Source organism: Hypomesus transpacificus, unplaced genomic scaffold (genome assembly GCF_021917145.1).
Source record: "Hypomesus transpacificus isolate Combined female unplaced genomic scaffold, fHypTra1 scaffold_52, whole genome shotgun sequence".
NCBI lineage: Eukaryota > Metazoa > Chordata > Actinopteri > Osmeriformes > Osmeridae > Hypomesus > Hypomesus transpacificus.
Window position 1 is genome coordinate 1,093,455 of NW_025814031.1, and position 18,500 is coordinate 1,111,954.

At 43.8% G+C, this 18,500-nt stretch overlaps 1 protein-coding gene across 7 annotated transcripts; it reads right to left on the reverse strand.

Annotated features, from left to right (window-relative positions):
• Positions 1-489: 489 nt before the first annotated feature.
• Positions 490-15,280, reverse strand: LOC124465513 (polycomb protein suz12-B-like). 7 transcript variants are annotated; one of them, XM_047017343.1, is made up of 17 exons: positions 14,887-14,993; positions 14,227-14,401; positions 13,544-13,590; positions 13,369-13,433; positions 12,931-12,999; positions 12,571-12,620; positions 12,001-12,086; positions 10,393-10,630; positions 10,179-10,290; positions 9,957-10,062; positions 9,438-9,624; positions 9,221-9,327; positions 8,642-8,785; positions 8,249-8,406; positions 7,905-8,103; positions 7,690-7,769; positions 490-1,984 (listed from the first exon to the last, which is right to left on the reverse strand). In XM_047017343.1, the coding sequence occupies exons 1-17, from the start codon at positions 14,986-14,988 to the stop codon at positions 1,522-1,524; spliced, it is 2,388 nt and encodes a 795-aa protein (XP_046873299.1). In that variant the 5' UTR covers positions 14,989-14,993; the 3' UTR covers positions 490-1,521. The 7 variants fall into 7 exon arrangements, with proteins under 7 accessions (XP_046873299.1, XP_046873301.1, XP_046873303.1 ...); XM_047017345.1 differs by having other exon boundaries at positions 491-1,984; positions 10,179-10,272; positions 14,887-14,992; XM_047017349.1 differs by having other exon boundaries at positions 492-1,984; positions 14,960-15,280.
• Between the last annotated feature and the right edge of the window lie 3,220 nt (positions 15,281-18,500).

Here is an 18,500-nt window from a genome sequence, read left to right on the forward strand (position 1 = left end):
CGCAAAGCGGGGTCAGTGGCTTGTTCACGTGCGGTCAATCTCTTGTTGATTTTGATTTATTATGAAAAGGTGCGCAGGACCTGGCGTACGACCGGTTTCCTACATGTGAATATTTCTGTGCGTAGGTAAGTTTTGGTCGTACGCCATCTTCTGGTATGAAACAGGGGCAAATCTAGGTTCCCACTTTTAGGGGGGCTAAGCCCCTAGATAAAACCTATTATTTTTCCCTTGACCCAGCAAAACTAAAGGGGTCTGGGGGTCATGTTCCCCCAGAAGAATTTGTTTTAAATATCCTTTTAAAGTGTCCTCTAGTGTTTTTTTTTTTGTTTTTTTTACAATTGGGGGGGGGGGGGGGTAATAAAACTTTTGGGGGGGGCTCCAACCCCCTTTGGTCAGTAAACTAACATTATAACAAGTGGCTCAGCTTCACAAACACTCCAATCCATCCTTAAATTCACATTTTCAGATCAGGGGTCAAAGGAATGACGTGAGAAAAAAAGCACTACAATAAAGAACATTTAATTTTAAAAAAAATTTAATTTAAGAAAACACAAGTTCATGCAATGTTGACCAGTTTTGCTGGGGAGTCTGGATCTAGTACCAGTTTGATCTGTAGTAGGAAAAACCCAGACTCCTATGTCACAGGCCCCCAGATAATGGCCCAGTCCCAGTCTGCGAGAGTAGTGGATGACGGTATACACCTCACTGGGGTTAGTGTGGGTCAGGGGTGTAGATAGACAGGCTGTACTAGTAGGCCAGGACAGTCCTCCCTAGCGGTTGACCTCAGATCAGTCATTCAACCATTTAATGGTGGAGATCAGAACTTGGATCCAATGACCTGATGCTGATCCACTAGCTCCGTTTCTGACAATTGTTGCCCCACCTAAACTGATACGTGATTATATTTAATGTATCTATGCAGACGACTGACTGAAATGAGACGCTTCTTCTGACTAATGTGACCTGCCAGATAGGTTTGCCTTTGGGTGTGGTCAGCCGGCTGACCAGTAAAGTGTTTGGCTACTCTGAACGAGACTTGCAAACTCATCAAAGAGCCAATGACCTTCATGAGCCCAACACATCCCAAGAGCTAGATGTCAGTACAAAATCTTTTTGGGGGCCAAAATGCCCAACAAAAATAGACAGAAACACTTTTAAACAAGTTTTCCGAGTTGTAAGAACCCCTCAAAGACTCCCCTTACAAAACAATCATGATAAATGCCTTCTATATCCAAACACTATCAAATTAACTACAGTATCAAATCCAAAACAGGCACCTAAGAAAGTGCTGAATGATGTTGATTAAAGAACAACTAAAGTTTAGCCAAGGGCAGAAACTAGGGGACTGATATATATATATTTTATCCTGACATAACCCTGTTGTAAACAGTGTGTGTGTACTTAACATTTACGTTCTGGCCAGTCATCTATGTCTCAGTGCGGCTGTGGAACTATCCTCTCTCCCCACTTGTCCACTCTTCCCTTACTCCCCAAACCAATCACCTACCACTACAGTTCCTCCTATGGGGGGGCCTCAGAGTCAGCCTTTTGCTCTGCCACTTTGTCAGCGGTGACAGTTCCAGGATTGTCCTCTGCGCCACCACCATTTCGGCCGTCCGCCAAGCACCCGCTGCTGCCCTTGTCGTCACTGCAGCTGGCGTACTCCGCCGACTCAGGCTGCGAATCGATGTCCTCGACCGCCGTCTCCCATTCCTCTATGTCTCCGCCCTCTTTCTCTTCCTCCTCTGCCCCCTCCCCAGCTGAACCACCGCCCTCCCCGTCTCCATCCCTCTCCTGCTGGGCCTGGATCTGCCTCAGACGGGCCATGGCCTGGTCGATGGTGGCTGTGCTGACCAGGTTAAAGTCGTGCATGCTCACCAGGTGGAGCAGGAAGTTCCTGCACAGGTTCCTATGGATCAAGTAGGGGCCGTAGCATTCCACGAACTGCAGGCACGCTTGCTTCATTTGGTTGTCCGCTATATAGCTGTCGGAAGGGAGGTTGAAGATAGGACAGATTAACGATAACATTAAAATAATTGGACATTCAAGTAAAATGTTGTCTCTTTTTTTGATTATCCCAAAAATGATCAGATGATTGACTAAAAACCGTGATCCAAATTGTGAGTTTTTTGAACCATTGCAACACTATTTGCAGGTGCACCATCCGGCTGAACACGCTACAGTAGCATCAACAGCAGCAGTCACAACAGTAACTGCAAGAGGCCAATTGTTACCTAGCCATATTTTGCTAAATAACATTTGCCAAATAGGGTGATTCCATTTAAATAACAAAAACGAAAGCACTAAAATACCGGCAGAAAACAAACCACCGATGGATTCAGCCAACCGTCATTGCTAATGTATTTGTCATGATATCACCCAACCCTGGAATTACCCTATACTTCAGATATTCTCATTTATGCCTGTATGTGTCTCCAACTCTGGATAAGGAGCGAGTCCTTAGTGACTAGGTGTTGGGACATGCCCCAAACAACTAACAGTGCTTGTCCACTGCAGCGATGCGAATCGCTTGCCTTCCCACAATTCACCACGCTCGGGTGCGTTTCAAACAGATTAATGTAGAATGTAGTTCTCTAAATTCACTTTTGTAGTTGTCATGGCCAAGTGCAGACTTGGGTTTACGTAGTCGCAACATCGATAAAAATACAACTTGTATACAAAATTGTTTGTAATGTGTAAAAAACTTTTTATTATATTACTCAGGCTCTGCTAATCTGTCGATACGATAGGGAGTTCCAGCCGGGCTAGCTACATAGTTACCACAGAATGAAGTTACGTAATGTGACTAAACTGAATTTGAAAGTACAAGCACCAACAACTTCGACGACCTTGCACCACGCATCGTTTTTTTTGTATTAACATCTCTTTACGAATACAGCTATGTATCGTATAGGACTGGGTAAGCAGCCACACAAACGATTAGTTTCTCCCCCACCTTGAAACCTAGAAATGTTTAACATGATTCCTACTTTACGAGAAACAAGAAAGCACTCCGATTGGCCATCGCTAGCAAAAATCGCTCCTTTTTTGTTGAGAAAATCTCAACTCTGTCGCGTCGCTACCCACAATGCACCACAAAAGCGATTGCCCTTGCTCCATAGAAAATGAATGGAAAACATGTTGCCGCTCGCATCGCTGCAGTGGACACGCACTGTAACGGTGCGTTCACACTGCAGCGGGGCGGGCAGAGCGGGGCGTCGGCTTCCAATTCATTGTCAATGTAACCAGGCGTTGATGCCCGCGTAGGGCATTGTGGGAAGGTGAGCGGGGGGTCGACGCTCGCGTAGGGTATTGTGGGAAGGCGAGCGGGGCGGCGAAAGTTGGATTTTTCTGAACTTTATGTCAATGAGGAGCGTGAAAACGCCAGCGATGGCCAATCGGGTTGGTTTCTTGTAACGTAGCAACTGTTGGTCATGGTAAACATTTCTAGGTTTGACAATTTCAAGATGGAAGAGCAACTCATCGTATGTGTGTCTTCATACCCAGTATTGTATGATACGTCTATGTTCGATTACAGAGACATAAACAAAAAAAATGATGCCTGGCGCAGGGTTGCTGAAGTTGTCGGCGTCCCTGGTGTGTTGTATTTTGTACTTTAATTCAGTTTCTTCACATTACGTAACTTTCTTCTGTGCTAGCTGCATAGTCTAGCTAGCTCACCCGGCACACAATTGACATTCTGTGCTAGCTGCATAGTCTAGCTAGCTCACCCGGCACACGATTGACATTCAACGCTGAAATGCTGGCTGGCAGCCACTCGCTATCCATACAGTGAATGTGTAGTGGCAAGTCATAATCTAGCGATTGATTTGCAGAGATTGAGTAATATAATAAAAGGTTACACATGTCAACGTTTATGTCTGATGCATCTTTTTTTCCAGCCGGAACAAGACCCGTTCCATAGAGTGCGGGTGGCATTTAATCTTTCACTCGGCCTAAAAAAAGTGTGGAAAAAGATAACCTATTGTGTGCTGTAGGTAAGATCATGTCAGATCTAGAATGCGTGTCGGATTTTTGCTTAATGTGTGTAAAAGTTGTATTTTGTCCGCACATTTGCCATGACATTGTACGAACTACAACAGTGATTTAAGAGAACTACAGCTCTGAATGAATCTGTCTGACACGCCCCCGAGCGTGGTGCACTGTGGGAAGGCCGGCGGTGCTGAGCGGTAAAAAAGTCTGCAGTGTGAACGCACCGTAAGGCTACGCTCACACTGCAGCTGAATGTGGCCCAAATCATAGGTCTGTTACTTGGATGACAGTGTGAACAGCCCAAAGCGCGCTGAATCTGCCATTTTCAAATCAGATTTGGGCCATGTTCATATGTGGTTTTAAATCAGATACAGGTCTGATATTTGGCAATGCGACCTCAGTCTGAACAGTTAAATCACTTATTTTACATCACTCTAGATCAACGTTCGTCACTGCGCTGGTAGGATGGAAGACAGCTGCGAAGGTAGTCAGTGGAGGGACAGTGACTGGGTTGTTAGATCTTAAAAGTATTTGAGGTGACAGTATTATCCAAGCAAAACTTGAGGGGTTGTATCGTAACCGGTATGTCTTTGAGAGCATAGGGAGTAAAATGTCTGAACTTGGCTCATATAGTTTGCTGTGTTAGCTGGCTTCCGCAGAACATGACTAATAAAAAGGCATGAACAAAACTGACCTCCATACGTGTCAACATCTTTGTTTTAGTTGTTTTGCGCATGTGAGTTAGTTCAGTACTGCAACCAGTTCATACCGGAATCTGATATGGGCCACACTTCAAATGGCAATGTGAACAGCACACCAAAAAATCGGATCTAATAAATCAGAATTGAACATTAAGGCTTGCAGTGTGAACGTAGCCAAAATGTATGATTAAAAAGAGAATCACCAATCATCATCACTGTAGTGGTATACAGCCCTTGCATGTAAAATGTTAGTTGCACTTGTGACAGCGAGTCGTCTGTATTTATCTTAGTGAAGTGTAACCACACTTTGGAGCGTTAGATTCTCTCCGCCATGGTCAATATATTAAAGGTCATGTAAGTAAGTTTTAGCTTCAATTCCAAACTATTTAAACCATAATATCACACCAATTTCGTTGCTTTGTCAAGGCAGGGAGCGCTTCCCTATGCAGAGTACATCAATTGGGCTATTAATCAGGGGGGAGGAATGTCCCTGTACTTACTGTAAGTCGCTCTGGATAAGAGCGTTTACTAAATGTAAATGTAGTATTCACTACTTTCAAGCTAGCAGGTTAATATTGGGAAGTTTTATAGGCTAATAGTTTTAACGTATTGCTGGTGAGCTATCAAAAGCTGGCCGCGGTAACGTTAGTGTGGAAAAGCAACAATATTGACTTGACCATTGATATGGTTTTACAAATTGCTAATTCATATTAATTTTCAACTAATGTCTGATTTATCTTTCATCTTTTAGCTGAGATTGAATTTGTTGCCTGCTGTTCCTCCGCAATTCTTGTGCCTCTTGCTCAACTGATAATAATACCTCTGCCTGATTGAGAACTACCGTAACGCACATTGATTGGAGGGGCAGAGTTCGCGCAGGTAGGTAGGTAGACAAGACAGGTAGTCCGTCTAACCATTAGTCTGGATCCGGCTTAATGATTGGTTGTGTTTTTTTACAGGCTTGCGACGCCCACAGATGTCTGACTGATTTCATGTTACCGTTAAACCTTTATATTTATTGGTTGCTATCAAGATGTGAAGTTTATTAAGGCAAATATGACACAAAGTGCTTCTCAACAACATTGGCTACACCATCTTGAACAATAATAAATAGGCAATATATTTTCGTAACTTCTCCAGTACCGAAAGCAGAACCGATAGCATCAGAGCTTATCAATACTACGGTCTTTCATAATTTAACACCGGGTAGGGCTGCACGATTAATCGAATTTTAATCACGATTTCGGCTTCCCACGATCAAATTCACGTGATTGAGCTATATTTTAAATGCGTCATTCCGTTAATAGAACGCTCCGTATCAAAGTAATTTTTTGCAAAGCCAATCTAGCGCTCCGTAAACCAATAGGTGCGTTCGACATCGGCTGCATGCAACGACCAGCGAAAGTAGGTGAAAGTAAATTTGTGAGTAGGTCTGGGTTGACGCCCTAGACCTAGGCCACAATCAGTCCGAGTCTCCCTATGCAGATTGTGTTGGCAAGGAGACATCCTTAGTCATGACCCGGGTAGAGACCAAGCCACAGATGTTGGTGGGGGAGGGGGGAGGGAAGAGCAAGATAGTCTCGCTTCAGCGCTCTCCAGGGGAGTTGTTTTCCAGCAACGGCCTTGGCCAAGGCCTGTGCTGGTTACGGGGCCGAAAGTAGATAAGATTGGTGTAGTTGTTTAGATGCGCAGCCGCGACTCAATTTTCACGACCACCCTTCAGGAAGGTCTCCAGCTCCTCAATCCTCCTTTTCAGAGCCGAAAAATTATCCCTGTTGTAATCCATATTGCGCTGTAAGTTCACAGTCAGAGCTCCAACAGCTCTACCCACCGATTCAATCAGGTCGGTCAGCCTAATGAGGCTTTTGATGGCCACAGCCGTTTCTTTGACTTTCCACGGTTCCGAATATAAAGATGTCTTCAACGTCCTCCAAGGAAGGCGCGGCTAGACACACGACACGCCAATTCGCCCACGCGTCCATTGTGTAGCCAGCTGCGAACCTCCCGTCAGGACAGTTGGGTTCCCCCAAACCCACGCTTCTCTTCGAGAAGATGGTGTCAATTGCATTGAGAGATCAGCTAATTAATTCCATGCTTCTAGTTTCGGAGAGTGATGGTGAGAGAGTATCTTGAGACAGACAAGACAAGACAGAGGCAAGCAGGGAAGGTCAGGGAAGGGAGGAGAGAAATGCGACCGCCTTCGTCGAGCCTTTATAAATTTGAAAACGCTGGGTTTGCGTAGTAGGCTTGTGTGGACGGGGTCCACGGAGCTTTTCAGATACGATGACGTTCAGTTGCTATGGCATTGGGGGTAGCTTTCGCTCTATAGCTATAATGTCAAGATGAACATGGAAGGTGAAAGAAATATGCTGCTCCATCTCTATAATTTATTTACCTGTTTAGTGTACTTCAGGTACAAGTATCAGCCTATCACTTAATAGATAGCCTATGCGTTACTCCTACGCAGAAGGCGAGTTTTGTAGCCTACTCGGTGTGCCTGAACGATAGGGGGACAAGGCAGAGAAGACGGTTAAACCAAACATAGAGCGGCGATTCTGGGTGAGACCTGGCTGAACAGCTTGCTGGTGGGACAATTTTAAAACACCAAATAGTATTGCCAGAGGAGTATGTAAACAGGGCACCGTGGCGGGAGGGTGGTGCAGGAGTGGCGTAACCATGACAACGATTGTCATGTACCCGTGTTAGTGTAGACGGCAAACATTTGGAAAACTATATGAAAACGCTAGTGTGGACGGAGATCGTTTGTTTTTTATTGATTGTATATTTTGAGTTTTATTCACATCCAATCTGCAGGTACAATGCATTGTGACAATCAAATTTGATTAGGTTAAAATCAACAAATAATCGTGATCATTAATCGTGATCTCAATATTGATCAAAATAATCGTGATTATCATTTTAGCCATAATCATGCAGCCCTAGCACCGGGGCCAGTTTAATACTGGGTTTCGGCATGCATTCCTAGCCATCATACCCATGCTTCAGGACGTGTAGGTTCCACAGCTTCATGATCTCCTTCTCCCCTTCGTTCACGTCTGTAAACTCCTCGATTTGCTGCAAACGGGACAGTCAGATCAACGTCACCATCATGGGCCTTTCCATGTGTTTGAGTCTGCTTATCGGATGTGTGGAGTTTTAGTGCTTGCGCGTGTACGACGGCATGTGTGCGTTCGTGTGCCAGTGTCCCACCGTGGCAGTCTTCTCCCGCAGCCAGGCGGGGTCCTGTTCGTCCTCGCTGTCCACCTCCATCTCCTGGGGCCAGCGGGGTACGCAGCTGTCGCTGCGGAAGTACAGACGGTTGTGTCCGCTCACGTAGGTTCTCTGCTGCTCTTCCTCGCCGTCCTCCGGCTCCTGGAACTCGGTCAGGCTGGGGCGCACCCGCCTGGGCCTGAAAGTGGGGAGTAGAGGCAGGGTGTGACTGATCCGCTGAGTGGGTATCTCTATACAATGTTTGCTTTAGGTGCAATTTATGTAAAATAAATTGGTTCAGTTTTCTGTGTCCATGTGTGATCAGAGACTTATGGGTGTGTTACCTGCAGACAAAGACATGTGTGACGGCGGTCCTCTTGACGGGCCCATTTCTGCTGAAGGCGAAGCCAGGCTGGCTGTGGACATCCTGGGGGTTGCCCACATAAGAACCGTCGTAGCACTCGTTGATGGACACGTCTACCCGGGCGCCCTTCGGATGGGGCTGGGGGGTGAAGGAGGTGGATGAGTAAGAAAGGAAAGAGAGGGGCAATTGAGAGGAAAGAAACGGGATGGGGAGAAGAGAAGCAGGGAGAAGTTAAAGTTAGGAAGAAGAGACAAAATCTACTCAAGCACCTGAGCAACGCACTTATGCAGTTTTGTAACTGGAGATCAAGATTTCCTGATTGTTGCCTCATTCCTAGTCTTTTGCTCACACACGCACACACAGGGTCCCTCACCACATAGTTGAAGATGAAGCGGCTGTGCGAGAGTTTGAGGTGCTTCAGCAGGCTGTAGAGCTTCCTGCAGTTTAGGGTGCACCAGGGACAGTGGAGGTCATCCCTGGCCTCAGTCTGCTGCCTTGTGTTGTTGTTGTACAGGAACTAAGAAGCGGAGTTTAAAAGAATGGCAGTGGTATATGGTAGGTACAGTCAAATGGAAGGGGGTGGGGCATAACAAATGACACACCAATCAATAACAGAGAAAAAGGTAATTGCCAAAGAAAATGATTTTGGCCCCCTGCTGTGAATCCTACCCCTACCATTGTTTTGGAGGGGCGTCCCGCCTCCCACCCCGCTAAAAGAATGAAAAAATATATCTAGAATTAAGCTATACTAGTGCATAGTGCCCATGATCAAATTGTGGCAGACACAAACAGATTCCTGGAATTATTGATAGTAATGCAGCTGGTGATGACATTTCTTCAGTGGTTTTGCAACCTATATTTCTCAAATCACAAATGAAATTCTTAGTCACCTCTGAAGTATTTGTTCAACCTCCACATCTATACTAGTGTGTGATGAGTGTCTCACTCTCACCTGGTAGAATATGCGTAGCTTCTGCTGAGTCTCCATTGAGATGTTTTCTCTCCTGGTCTGTACGTCGCTACTCAGAGGCTCCTTCAGTACTACATGAGAGGACGGGGCTGCGAGTGAGTCAGGAAGCGCAGCAGGCAGATTGGCTGGCCATCCACAAACTCACAAACTAAGCACAAGTTATGGAAACCCCAATTTAACCCCCTCCCGGCCATCTCACCAAGCATGTGGGACGGTCTGACAGTTCCCGGTCTTGGCTCACTGGCAGCAGCACTGGCACAGTCTGAATTGCGTGTAGCGAGGGGCTTGGCCACGGGCGCCGTGGAGTGGCCTCTAGCCTCGCCTGTCCAGCGCAGCGTGAACTGCAGCGTGGGACCCTGGGAAAAGGTCTCGAACGGAGGCAGGCACTGGGGTACAGCAGCAAAGATACAGACCGGAGATTATAGTTAAAGGGATGGTTCACCCAACATTATTTTTCCACTTACCCATTTGTTTATCTAGATTTGTTTGTCTGACTTGCCGAGTTTTGGAGATATCGGCCATAGAAATGTTTGCTTTCTCTGGAAATAATGAAGCTAGATGGCACTTAGGATTGTGGTACTCAAAATACATTTTAAAAGCAGTTTCATGGAGAAAGTTCAGCAGAAAAAAAATAGTTGCAATATGACTGACCTTAACAATAAGGTCTGGGGTTCATCTTGAGTAACCAGGAACCCCCCCCCCCTACAAATACACACACCTTTCCATCAAGGATGGTCTCCCAGGTAGCCCTCTTCTTGCTAACAGGACACACTTCCATCTCCTGCATAGACACCTCATACTCCCCATCCAGCAACTGCAGACACCTGCACACGCGAGTATGTGCACGCACGAGGATGAGAACGTTAACATTCTTTACAGAAGACATTCAGTTTTTCAGGAAGATTACCGTCTGGGACATGTGTGGAATTCGGCGTCACACCTGTTCTTATCAAACACAGTCATCTGAGCCACAAACGTCATCTCTCCCTCGTCCCTGAGAGAAGACATTCTTTTCTTTCTGTTTGGCAGCTCCTCTGTAAAGTTTAAACACACTATACGTTTCAAATAAGTATATGCAAACCTTTGCAAGTTATTTTGCAAAAACACGTTGAATGAAAACCTAATTTCACTCTCTCCGTCCCTCACCGTCTCACCTATGTTTTCGTTAGTGCCCTCGGCACGGCCCAGTCCATTGAGCTGGCCGCAGTGGGTGGAGCCTGGCCACGACACCCTGAACAGCAGGGAATAAGACTTGATCATGTGGCTGTTGCTGGCCTCGAACTCGCTGCTTGAGACCAGCAGAGAGGGACAGCTGGCCGGCTTTCTGGGGTCTGGGTTTAGTGGGACCTGCTTCTGCCCCGTGGGGACCTGCTTCACTGGGCAGCTCACATCCTGGGTGGGGAAGAGGCGGAGGAGGAGAGCGTCAGGTCCTTTTGTCATTTCATCGCCCTCAACCCTTCACCATCTCTGGCATATACTTCATATGCAACACACCAGGTCAAACAAGTGTGTAGAGGAGGGATGTTCAAGTTCACGCTCAACACATACACACACACATGGGTGACTTGGAGGCAAGCTTGTGGGGAGGAGAGGAGGAGGAGACTGGCACGGAGAGGTACAGTGAGGCAGTCTTGCTAACTGACCCTCCTCTGAGGTTGATGTAGCATATGAGACGTATCCACGTCCTCACTGCGAGACAACAGGGTAGTGAGATGTGCGGAGGGGGGAGAGAAAGAAAGCGAGAGAAAGAAAGAAAATACAGTGTTAGGGCTGAACGATTGATTGCATTTGCGATAATATCGCGATGTGACAAAACGAGATTTTGTAATCACAAAGGCTGCGATTTGACTTTGGTGCACATTACACTTTACCTTGACCTGTACGATGGCCTCAGGCTCGACAGAACCTGACACTACAGACACTTTGCCAATTTTGCCTTTAAAAAGATGCTGCGCAGTGTCAAGTATTGTGCAGAACCTGCCTGGCTAACGTTGCTACCTTACGGGGCAACACCACCAACCTAATTCAGCCCTAAAAAACACCACAAAGCCATGTACGGTGCATTGTTAAAATGCTGAACGCCAGTGTGTCAAATAAGCCAAATAACACCCAACAGGATCACTGATCAAAATGTTTCAAAGCCTAACTCCATATTCATGTACGAAATTACTCGAGCAGTAACAGCGTTCATCACGAAAATGTTTCAAAGCCTAACTCCATATTCATGTACGAAATTACTCGAGCAGTAACAGCGTTCATCACGAAAGATATGATGCCCCTAGGTGATACACATAAAGTAGGATCACTATGGCTGTCAGTGCCATTATGTTTCTATTAGACTAATGACTGGAGCAGAAATGTTCAGTGTTTCTTTTTCTTTCAAGACTTAACCTTTAGATGTGTGAGTTCTAAATATTTCCGACGGTCCCCACAGCGCATGTTTTTTTTCTCTCCAAAACGCTAGCTAGCTAGTTAAGAAAGTGCAACCCACATGTTATTAGCTTACGTTTAGCTTTGATTGACCAAAATATTTTCAAAGAGGTACAGGCAGAATGTTTTCCTCAATTTTTCTGAACTTTGTGTGTTATGTTGCTGACTGGAGATCAGTAGTATATAGCTTATCTATATTTATTAATAATCGCATATTAAATCGTAATTGCAATATTAGTCAAAATTAAAATTCGTTCAGCCCTATACGGTACACAGTCTGTAAGATCCTACTCTAAAACAAGTCCCATCAAACAAACAAAAAATACACACACCTTTCTCTTCTTGTGGCAGACTTTAACCAGTAGCACCTCTAAAGACACAGAGTTCTGCTCATTCTCAGAGTCCTGCGTTGGCTTTTCTGGGAAGTTGTCACAAAGCAGAGTTTGAGAAAAATCCTAGAAGCAGTGTTATTGTGAGTTAGCCTGATGTTGTCATACTCATAATTCTAGTCAGAATATGTGTCTGAAACCGCTCCGTTTGGGCTGTGAGTATGGGGCATGTTTCAACCGAACCCGGAAAGAAATGCCGCTAAATTGGATAGACCTACAACCAATCAGAGCAACGTAATATGGTTGTTTGTTGAAAACAAATTCAACCCAAGCGCTCTTTGGTGACGTGGTTGATTACGTTACTATTGATCATCTGTCCATCATCGTATAAAACCCGCCCTGACAATTTGATTGGTCGGAACAGCTCCTGTTCGGACATAGTTTTTCACAAAACTAGCGATCCCAGACCCAACTTCCCAACCACATTTTTTTGTGGGCGGGGCTAAATTGGGCTGGCAGCCAGGCTAATTGTGAGTCATCCACGAAGAAGTATATACTTGATTCAAGACGTACCAAGTTCGTGGAAGAAACCAGTGAAGGTGAGTTGCAGGTGAGAGGCCAAGCTGAGGAGATGAACACAGAACTGTTGAATGCCATTCTCAATTCTCATTATGCCAGGTGGGTCAAGCATGACCTTCATCTCAGGTAAGATGTGGTACTATTTAAAGTCTGAACTAAATATCCACATGACACAGTGACTACAAACAGGTGAAGGGCTACCAAATATCTAACAAAAATAAGTCGCCAAAGTTCAGTGATTGGGATGATTTCAATTATGATTTCTTTTTTAAAGAGGCAAGACCTGTTTTTGAAATCAGGAAGACTGCGTTAGACTATGTTAAGAGTGCCCAGGATTGGGTCTGAATTGTTCACCTGTGTGTCTCCTGCTCGCTCCTCATCTTCTCCACTTTGAACAGCAGGTCGTCCACTTTGGAGCAATTCCTGTACCCAGAGATACATTAACAAAACCAGCACACAGAGGAACATCATCTGTATATAGAAGGCTATATAATACAGATGCAGAGGTGATCATACACAGTTAATACACACACAATTCACGCTGCTTTCTTATAGAGACTGGTGGTAATCCCTAGCTGTAGGCCAATTCTCAAAACGTGATTGGTAGGGCAGTTGGGTGAATGGGCAGGAAGGGCAAATGAAGGACCACACTTGGCCGTGACCCAATAAATGTGCATCAAGACAAGTGAGGGGACTGTACATTTGGTATAGTGATAATAGTTAACGAGAATCTTATCAGCTGGAATAATAAACATTACCCTTTGGAAACCCAATAGCTTCAATGAACCTTACCTTTTGGCATTTGTTCTTGAGTTTCTATGGGACATGTAAGTGAGAGTTCTGTGCAAGAATATGGGCTGAAAAGCAACACAAATAACAATATTACTCACAGGTAACATATGCTATGGTTGTCAGTGACTTGATGGCAGTTGTGAATGTTGTAAATGCTCAAGACATGAAGACTCACTGCTATCAAGTTCCTGGTTCTAAGAAATCTGTAGATTTGAGTTGGCTCTGAAAATAGACAAATTACATACGTCATGTCACATGGTATTTTTTGTCGGTAATGATGACTTTCGAAGGTCAATTATGTTTTACCTAAAACTAGGACATAACTAACTTCCCTGTAAACAGCTCTGATCAAGTATTAAAGAGTGTTTAATGCTGACGTGCATGATTTAGGACCCAGACGTCGCTACAGTAATGTTATCAGTGGAATACACATTTCGAAGGCAGCACATGCCATCTTCGGAGCTGGCTGCACGTGGCTCAGCATTGTTTTCAGAATAAACAAACTTGTGGGGTTTAAAGATTAATATAAACTGTTTTACCCCGCATATATCTGCAATATATACAAGTATTTTCACCTGAATTAACTTTCGGTAGAAAATGGTAGCGTATTATTTAAAGCTCATAATCTAAACATGCCAAATCAATAATTTGATTTTGACAGCGGGTATTATTTGTTCATACTTATTCTTTGTCTGTTCTGCTTTCCAAATCCTATTTTCTGGTTATTCTGTCAAGTGTCACAAAGTTGCATCAAACCGAGCACACATTTTTATATCCACTTCAAGCACTCAAGTTAGAATGTTTTATTGCTTGCAGGACACTCACAAACGCATAACTAGTGATGACAAAGCAACTTACTTTCGAAGGCCTGCAAGAAGAGCTCATGGTCGGCTTGAACGTGTTCCATCTTGGGCTTCTTGGCTGCGGCCATCACCACAGCAGAGAAGTGGTACACACTACCATTGGCTTTTCCGATATTGATGCCATACCTTGGGCCCGAACCAATGTGACCTCCTCCAGAAGACCCAAGCTTCTGGGGAGCCATTTCACAAAAAACAAAGTGTCACGTGCGTTTCCAATATGTCAAGAGAGAAAACTCTAGTTTTTTGTCAAAACAAAGGACTCGATAAACTAACGTTCGCCAGCTAATCTAGCTGTAACGCTAGCTCTGTTCGTGTGAAATGTAGTAGCTAGCTATAAACACAGTCGTTATCCGTTTTGATGGCTTTATCAGCTGACTAAATGTGGATGTTTAGACTAGAGTTTTCCCGAGGCAATAACTCGAGAAATCACATGGAAATGCGCAAAATGCAATCTCAAAACACTTCGTTTAGACTGAACATCAAATATAAGAAGCTCACTAAAGCTACCCGGATTCTTTAGCTAATTTAGCGTTGCTAACTGGAGATGCCTATTCAGTGCCCGAGCAGCCGAGTACAGAAGCGGAAATCTATGAAAAAGAACATGGCTAGCTGCTGTTTAGCCACTCAGGTGGCGGATTGTTGCAAATAAATGTACCGGCGGTATAGTTCGCGTGTCCAGGCTGAAGGCAGTGATCATTCTAAAAAGGCAATGAGTGAAATGAACTAACCTTGTTAAATTACGATATAAAAATAACATGCAGATAATATAAAACTCCAAAACCTCCATGATTTGTGTCTAAAGAACCCGCCTTCACGGAAGCTCGTCAAATCAAAGGACTTGTTGGGGAAAGTGAGAGTTCTCATTGGTGCGAATCATCGTCGTTCTAATGCAAGAAGGTAGAGATATATCAACCGAAGGCAGGGTTGCCATATCCGCAGTTTTCCTAGCCAAATTGGGCAACCTCGAAAACAGTGTCGCGGGTGAAAATGTATTGGTCGCGGGTGGCGGGTTTTTTGGGCTACTTCTAAATCTCACTGCGGCCACCGCATTTCTGCCCCGTGATGGCCTGCGCTGGGAGAGCAGGGAAACAGCACGGATGGGGAAAGTGTGTGGGGAGTTCCGAGTTCATAACCTACACCCACTTCCTTTACTAAAGTGTCTCCTTTCATAAAGTAATGTTGCCGTGTCTCTGTTTGGTGGTGATTAAGCGGCATGATTACATAATTTGTTGTAATGAACCATGAAACCTGTAAATAGCAGAAAACTAGGAAAATATTAATCCACCAGTCATTTTTATATTTTAACTATGGAAGCATCTACTCTGGATACATTTGCTGAACCTGGCAACCCTGACCGAGGGGTACTTTGTTGAAGGGATTTTGCGGGAAATATGTCATGCTCTAAATTTATGATTTCAATACGAATCAATTAAAAACAATCAATAAATATAGATGCAAGCGGCAATGGGGGTTCCTCCGCAAAATGGCAAAATATTGTAAATATGTAATCTGTAGAAGATCGAGAGTTGGACAACAAGAGAGCAAAACTACTTAATGTTTGACCAACAACAGGCTGAATGGGGATCGTTCTCTTGAACTGATGAGCATAAGGTTACAAGTCAGTCTCTATCCTCTATGCTACACATCAACTGTTGAGATTGTTTGAATAGAAAGGGCAGAGTGTTAGCTTTAGTATTTCAGAATGATGTCATCCTGTTTAACCAAACAGATAATCAAAATTAAGACAGGCCAAAATATTATGACTGGGTTCGAACCTACAACCTTACACTTAACAGGTCACCATCCCAGCCCATTGAGCTTTTCTGAGTGTTGAATATTGTCATGTTCAGTTACTGTATAAAAAAGTAAGCTGTTTCCCCTGTGGTAAGCATTGTTAGATTCAGCCAACGTTGAAACTGCTCTAATTCAATCATATTTTGACATACCAAGGTGAAATTGTTTGTGGTACTTCAGAATGATGTCATCCTGTTTAACTTTTTTCTACAGGTAACCTTGCACTTAGAGATTAATGTTGTTTAATTGTAACTTGCTTAACTACATGCTCTTATGGTTCTTCCCTTTGGCACTTATTTTTTGGTTGTTCACAATGTGTGCTTCTTGTTTTTGGCTACCCGCAATGCTTTGGGGCTATCTTGTTGTTATTATCAGTGACCTATGCACTTTATAAAGCTCTCTCTAGGGAAGTCGCTTTGGATAAAAGCGTCTGCTAAAAAAAATGAATAAATGTAAACTAAACAGATAATCAAAATTATGACAGGCCAAAAGACTATGGCTGGATTCCAACCTACGACCTTATACTTTACAGGTTACCATCCTAGCCCATTGAGCTATTTTCAGTATTGAATATTGTCATGATCAATTACTGTATAAAAACGTTTCTCCTGTGGTAAGCGTTGTTAGATTCAGCCAAAGTTTAAACTGCTTGTACATTTCCTATAAAAACGAGACAATGGGATGACTGGGTTGCTGATGTAAAGAATAACTTACGCATAGTAAAAAAAAAAGGTTGTTTGGAGTGCCATAACTTGTCATAGAAGGGCATTTCAAATCATGTCTAGCATCAGTGGGGATGTGTCCTGGCTTAGGTTCCTGAAATGAATTTGTGCAACAGGCAAGGGATCCACCTGAACAATCAATTTACTTCATTAGAGATAACCATAAGAGTTATCTCTACCATGCGTAGACTACAAGTAGCTAACTAGTATGGTGAATGGTGGTTTACACAGTCTTGCTAAACAGATGATCAGAGTGTTGTGATGGGCTCAAATAAACACGCATTGCTATGTTTTACAACCGGAGGATTGATCGGAAGACTAGAAACCGTTTTGTCAGAATAAAAAGTAAAAAACATGCCACTGACTGATTTTGAACCTACAACCCTTTGCTAACCAGCACAACATCTCAGCCAATTGAGCCATCCCCAGACATGGATTACACAAAGTTCAGTAACTGGATAATAAAAAAAGCAGCTTCTCCAATGACGAGCATCGTCCGATTTGGTCGAAGTTCAAACAGCTGTAATTCAGCCATATTTTGACATATCGAGGTAAAACTTTGCATGGTACTTCAGAGGCGTGTCATCTTGAAGCATATTAGGTTTGAACCATCCTTCAAAAATATATTTGATTTAGTGACACAAACATATTGTGGACATTTACATAAATACACCCCTTTCAGCCATTTTGTATTTGATTCAATCGTCTTAAGTAACGTTTTTAAATATGTCAATGATACCTATCTGTACACAATTTCAAGTCAATTAGACCTTTGGTTCAAGAGAAGAGGAATCTTTAAGGTTTTGCAAAAGTATCACTGTACAGGAAAATCCATCATGGCGGACCTGATGGGTCCTGAGGCTTATTTGTTCCTCATGGAGAATGAGGCGTGCACACCAAGTTTCAGACAAATTGGAGCAATGGGGTGGAAATGCCATAACTTTGAAAATGTGACTTTTGGGCGTGGCCTGTGGCGCCTCCTATTGTCTGATATGGCCCATATTTGGTGTGGGGGTACTCACTTGGATGTAGTATCAATGTGCCAAATTAGAAAATGTATGACCTGGGCCTTTTTGAGATATTGGGGGCAAGGAGAAGAAAAATAATAAATATAGCTGCAAGCAGCGATGCGGGTTCCTCCGCAAAATGGCAAAATATTGTAAATATGTAATCTGTAGTAGATCAAGAGTTGGACAACAAGAGAGCAAAACTACTTCATGTTTGACCAACAACAGGCTAAATGGGGATCATTCTCTTGAACTGATGAGCATAAGGTTACAAGTCAGTCTCTATCCTCTATGCTACACACCAACTGTTGAGATTGTTTGAATAGAAGGGGCAGAGTGTTAGCTTAAGTATTTCAGAATGATGTCATTCTGTTTAACCAAACAGATAATCAAAATTAAGACAGGCCAAAATATTATGACTGGGTTCGAACCTACAACCTTACACTTAACAGGTCACCATCCCAGCCCATTGAGCTTTTCTCAGTGTTGAATATTGTCATGTTCAGTTACTGTATAAAAAAGTAAGCTGTTTCCCCTGTGGTAAGCATTGTTAGATTCAGCCAACGTTGAAACTGCTCTAATTGAATCATATTTTGACATACCAAGGTGAAATACACTGTAGAAGATCGAGACTTGGACAACAAGAGAGCAAAACAACTTAATGTTTGGCCATCAACAATAGGCTGAACGGGGATTTGAACTCATGAGCATAAGGTATCAAGTCAGTCTCTCTAGCCTCTCTGCTT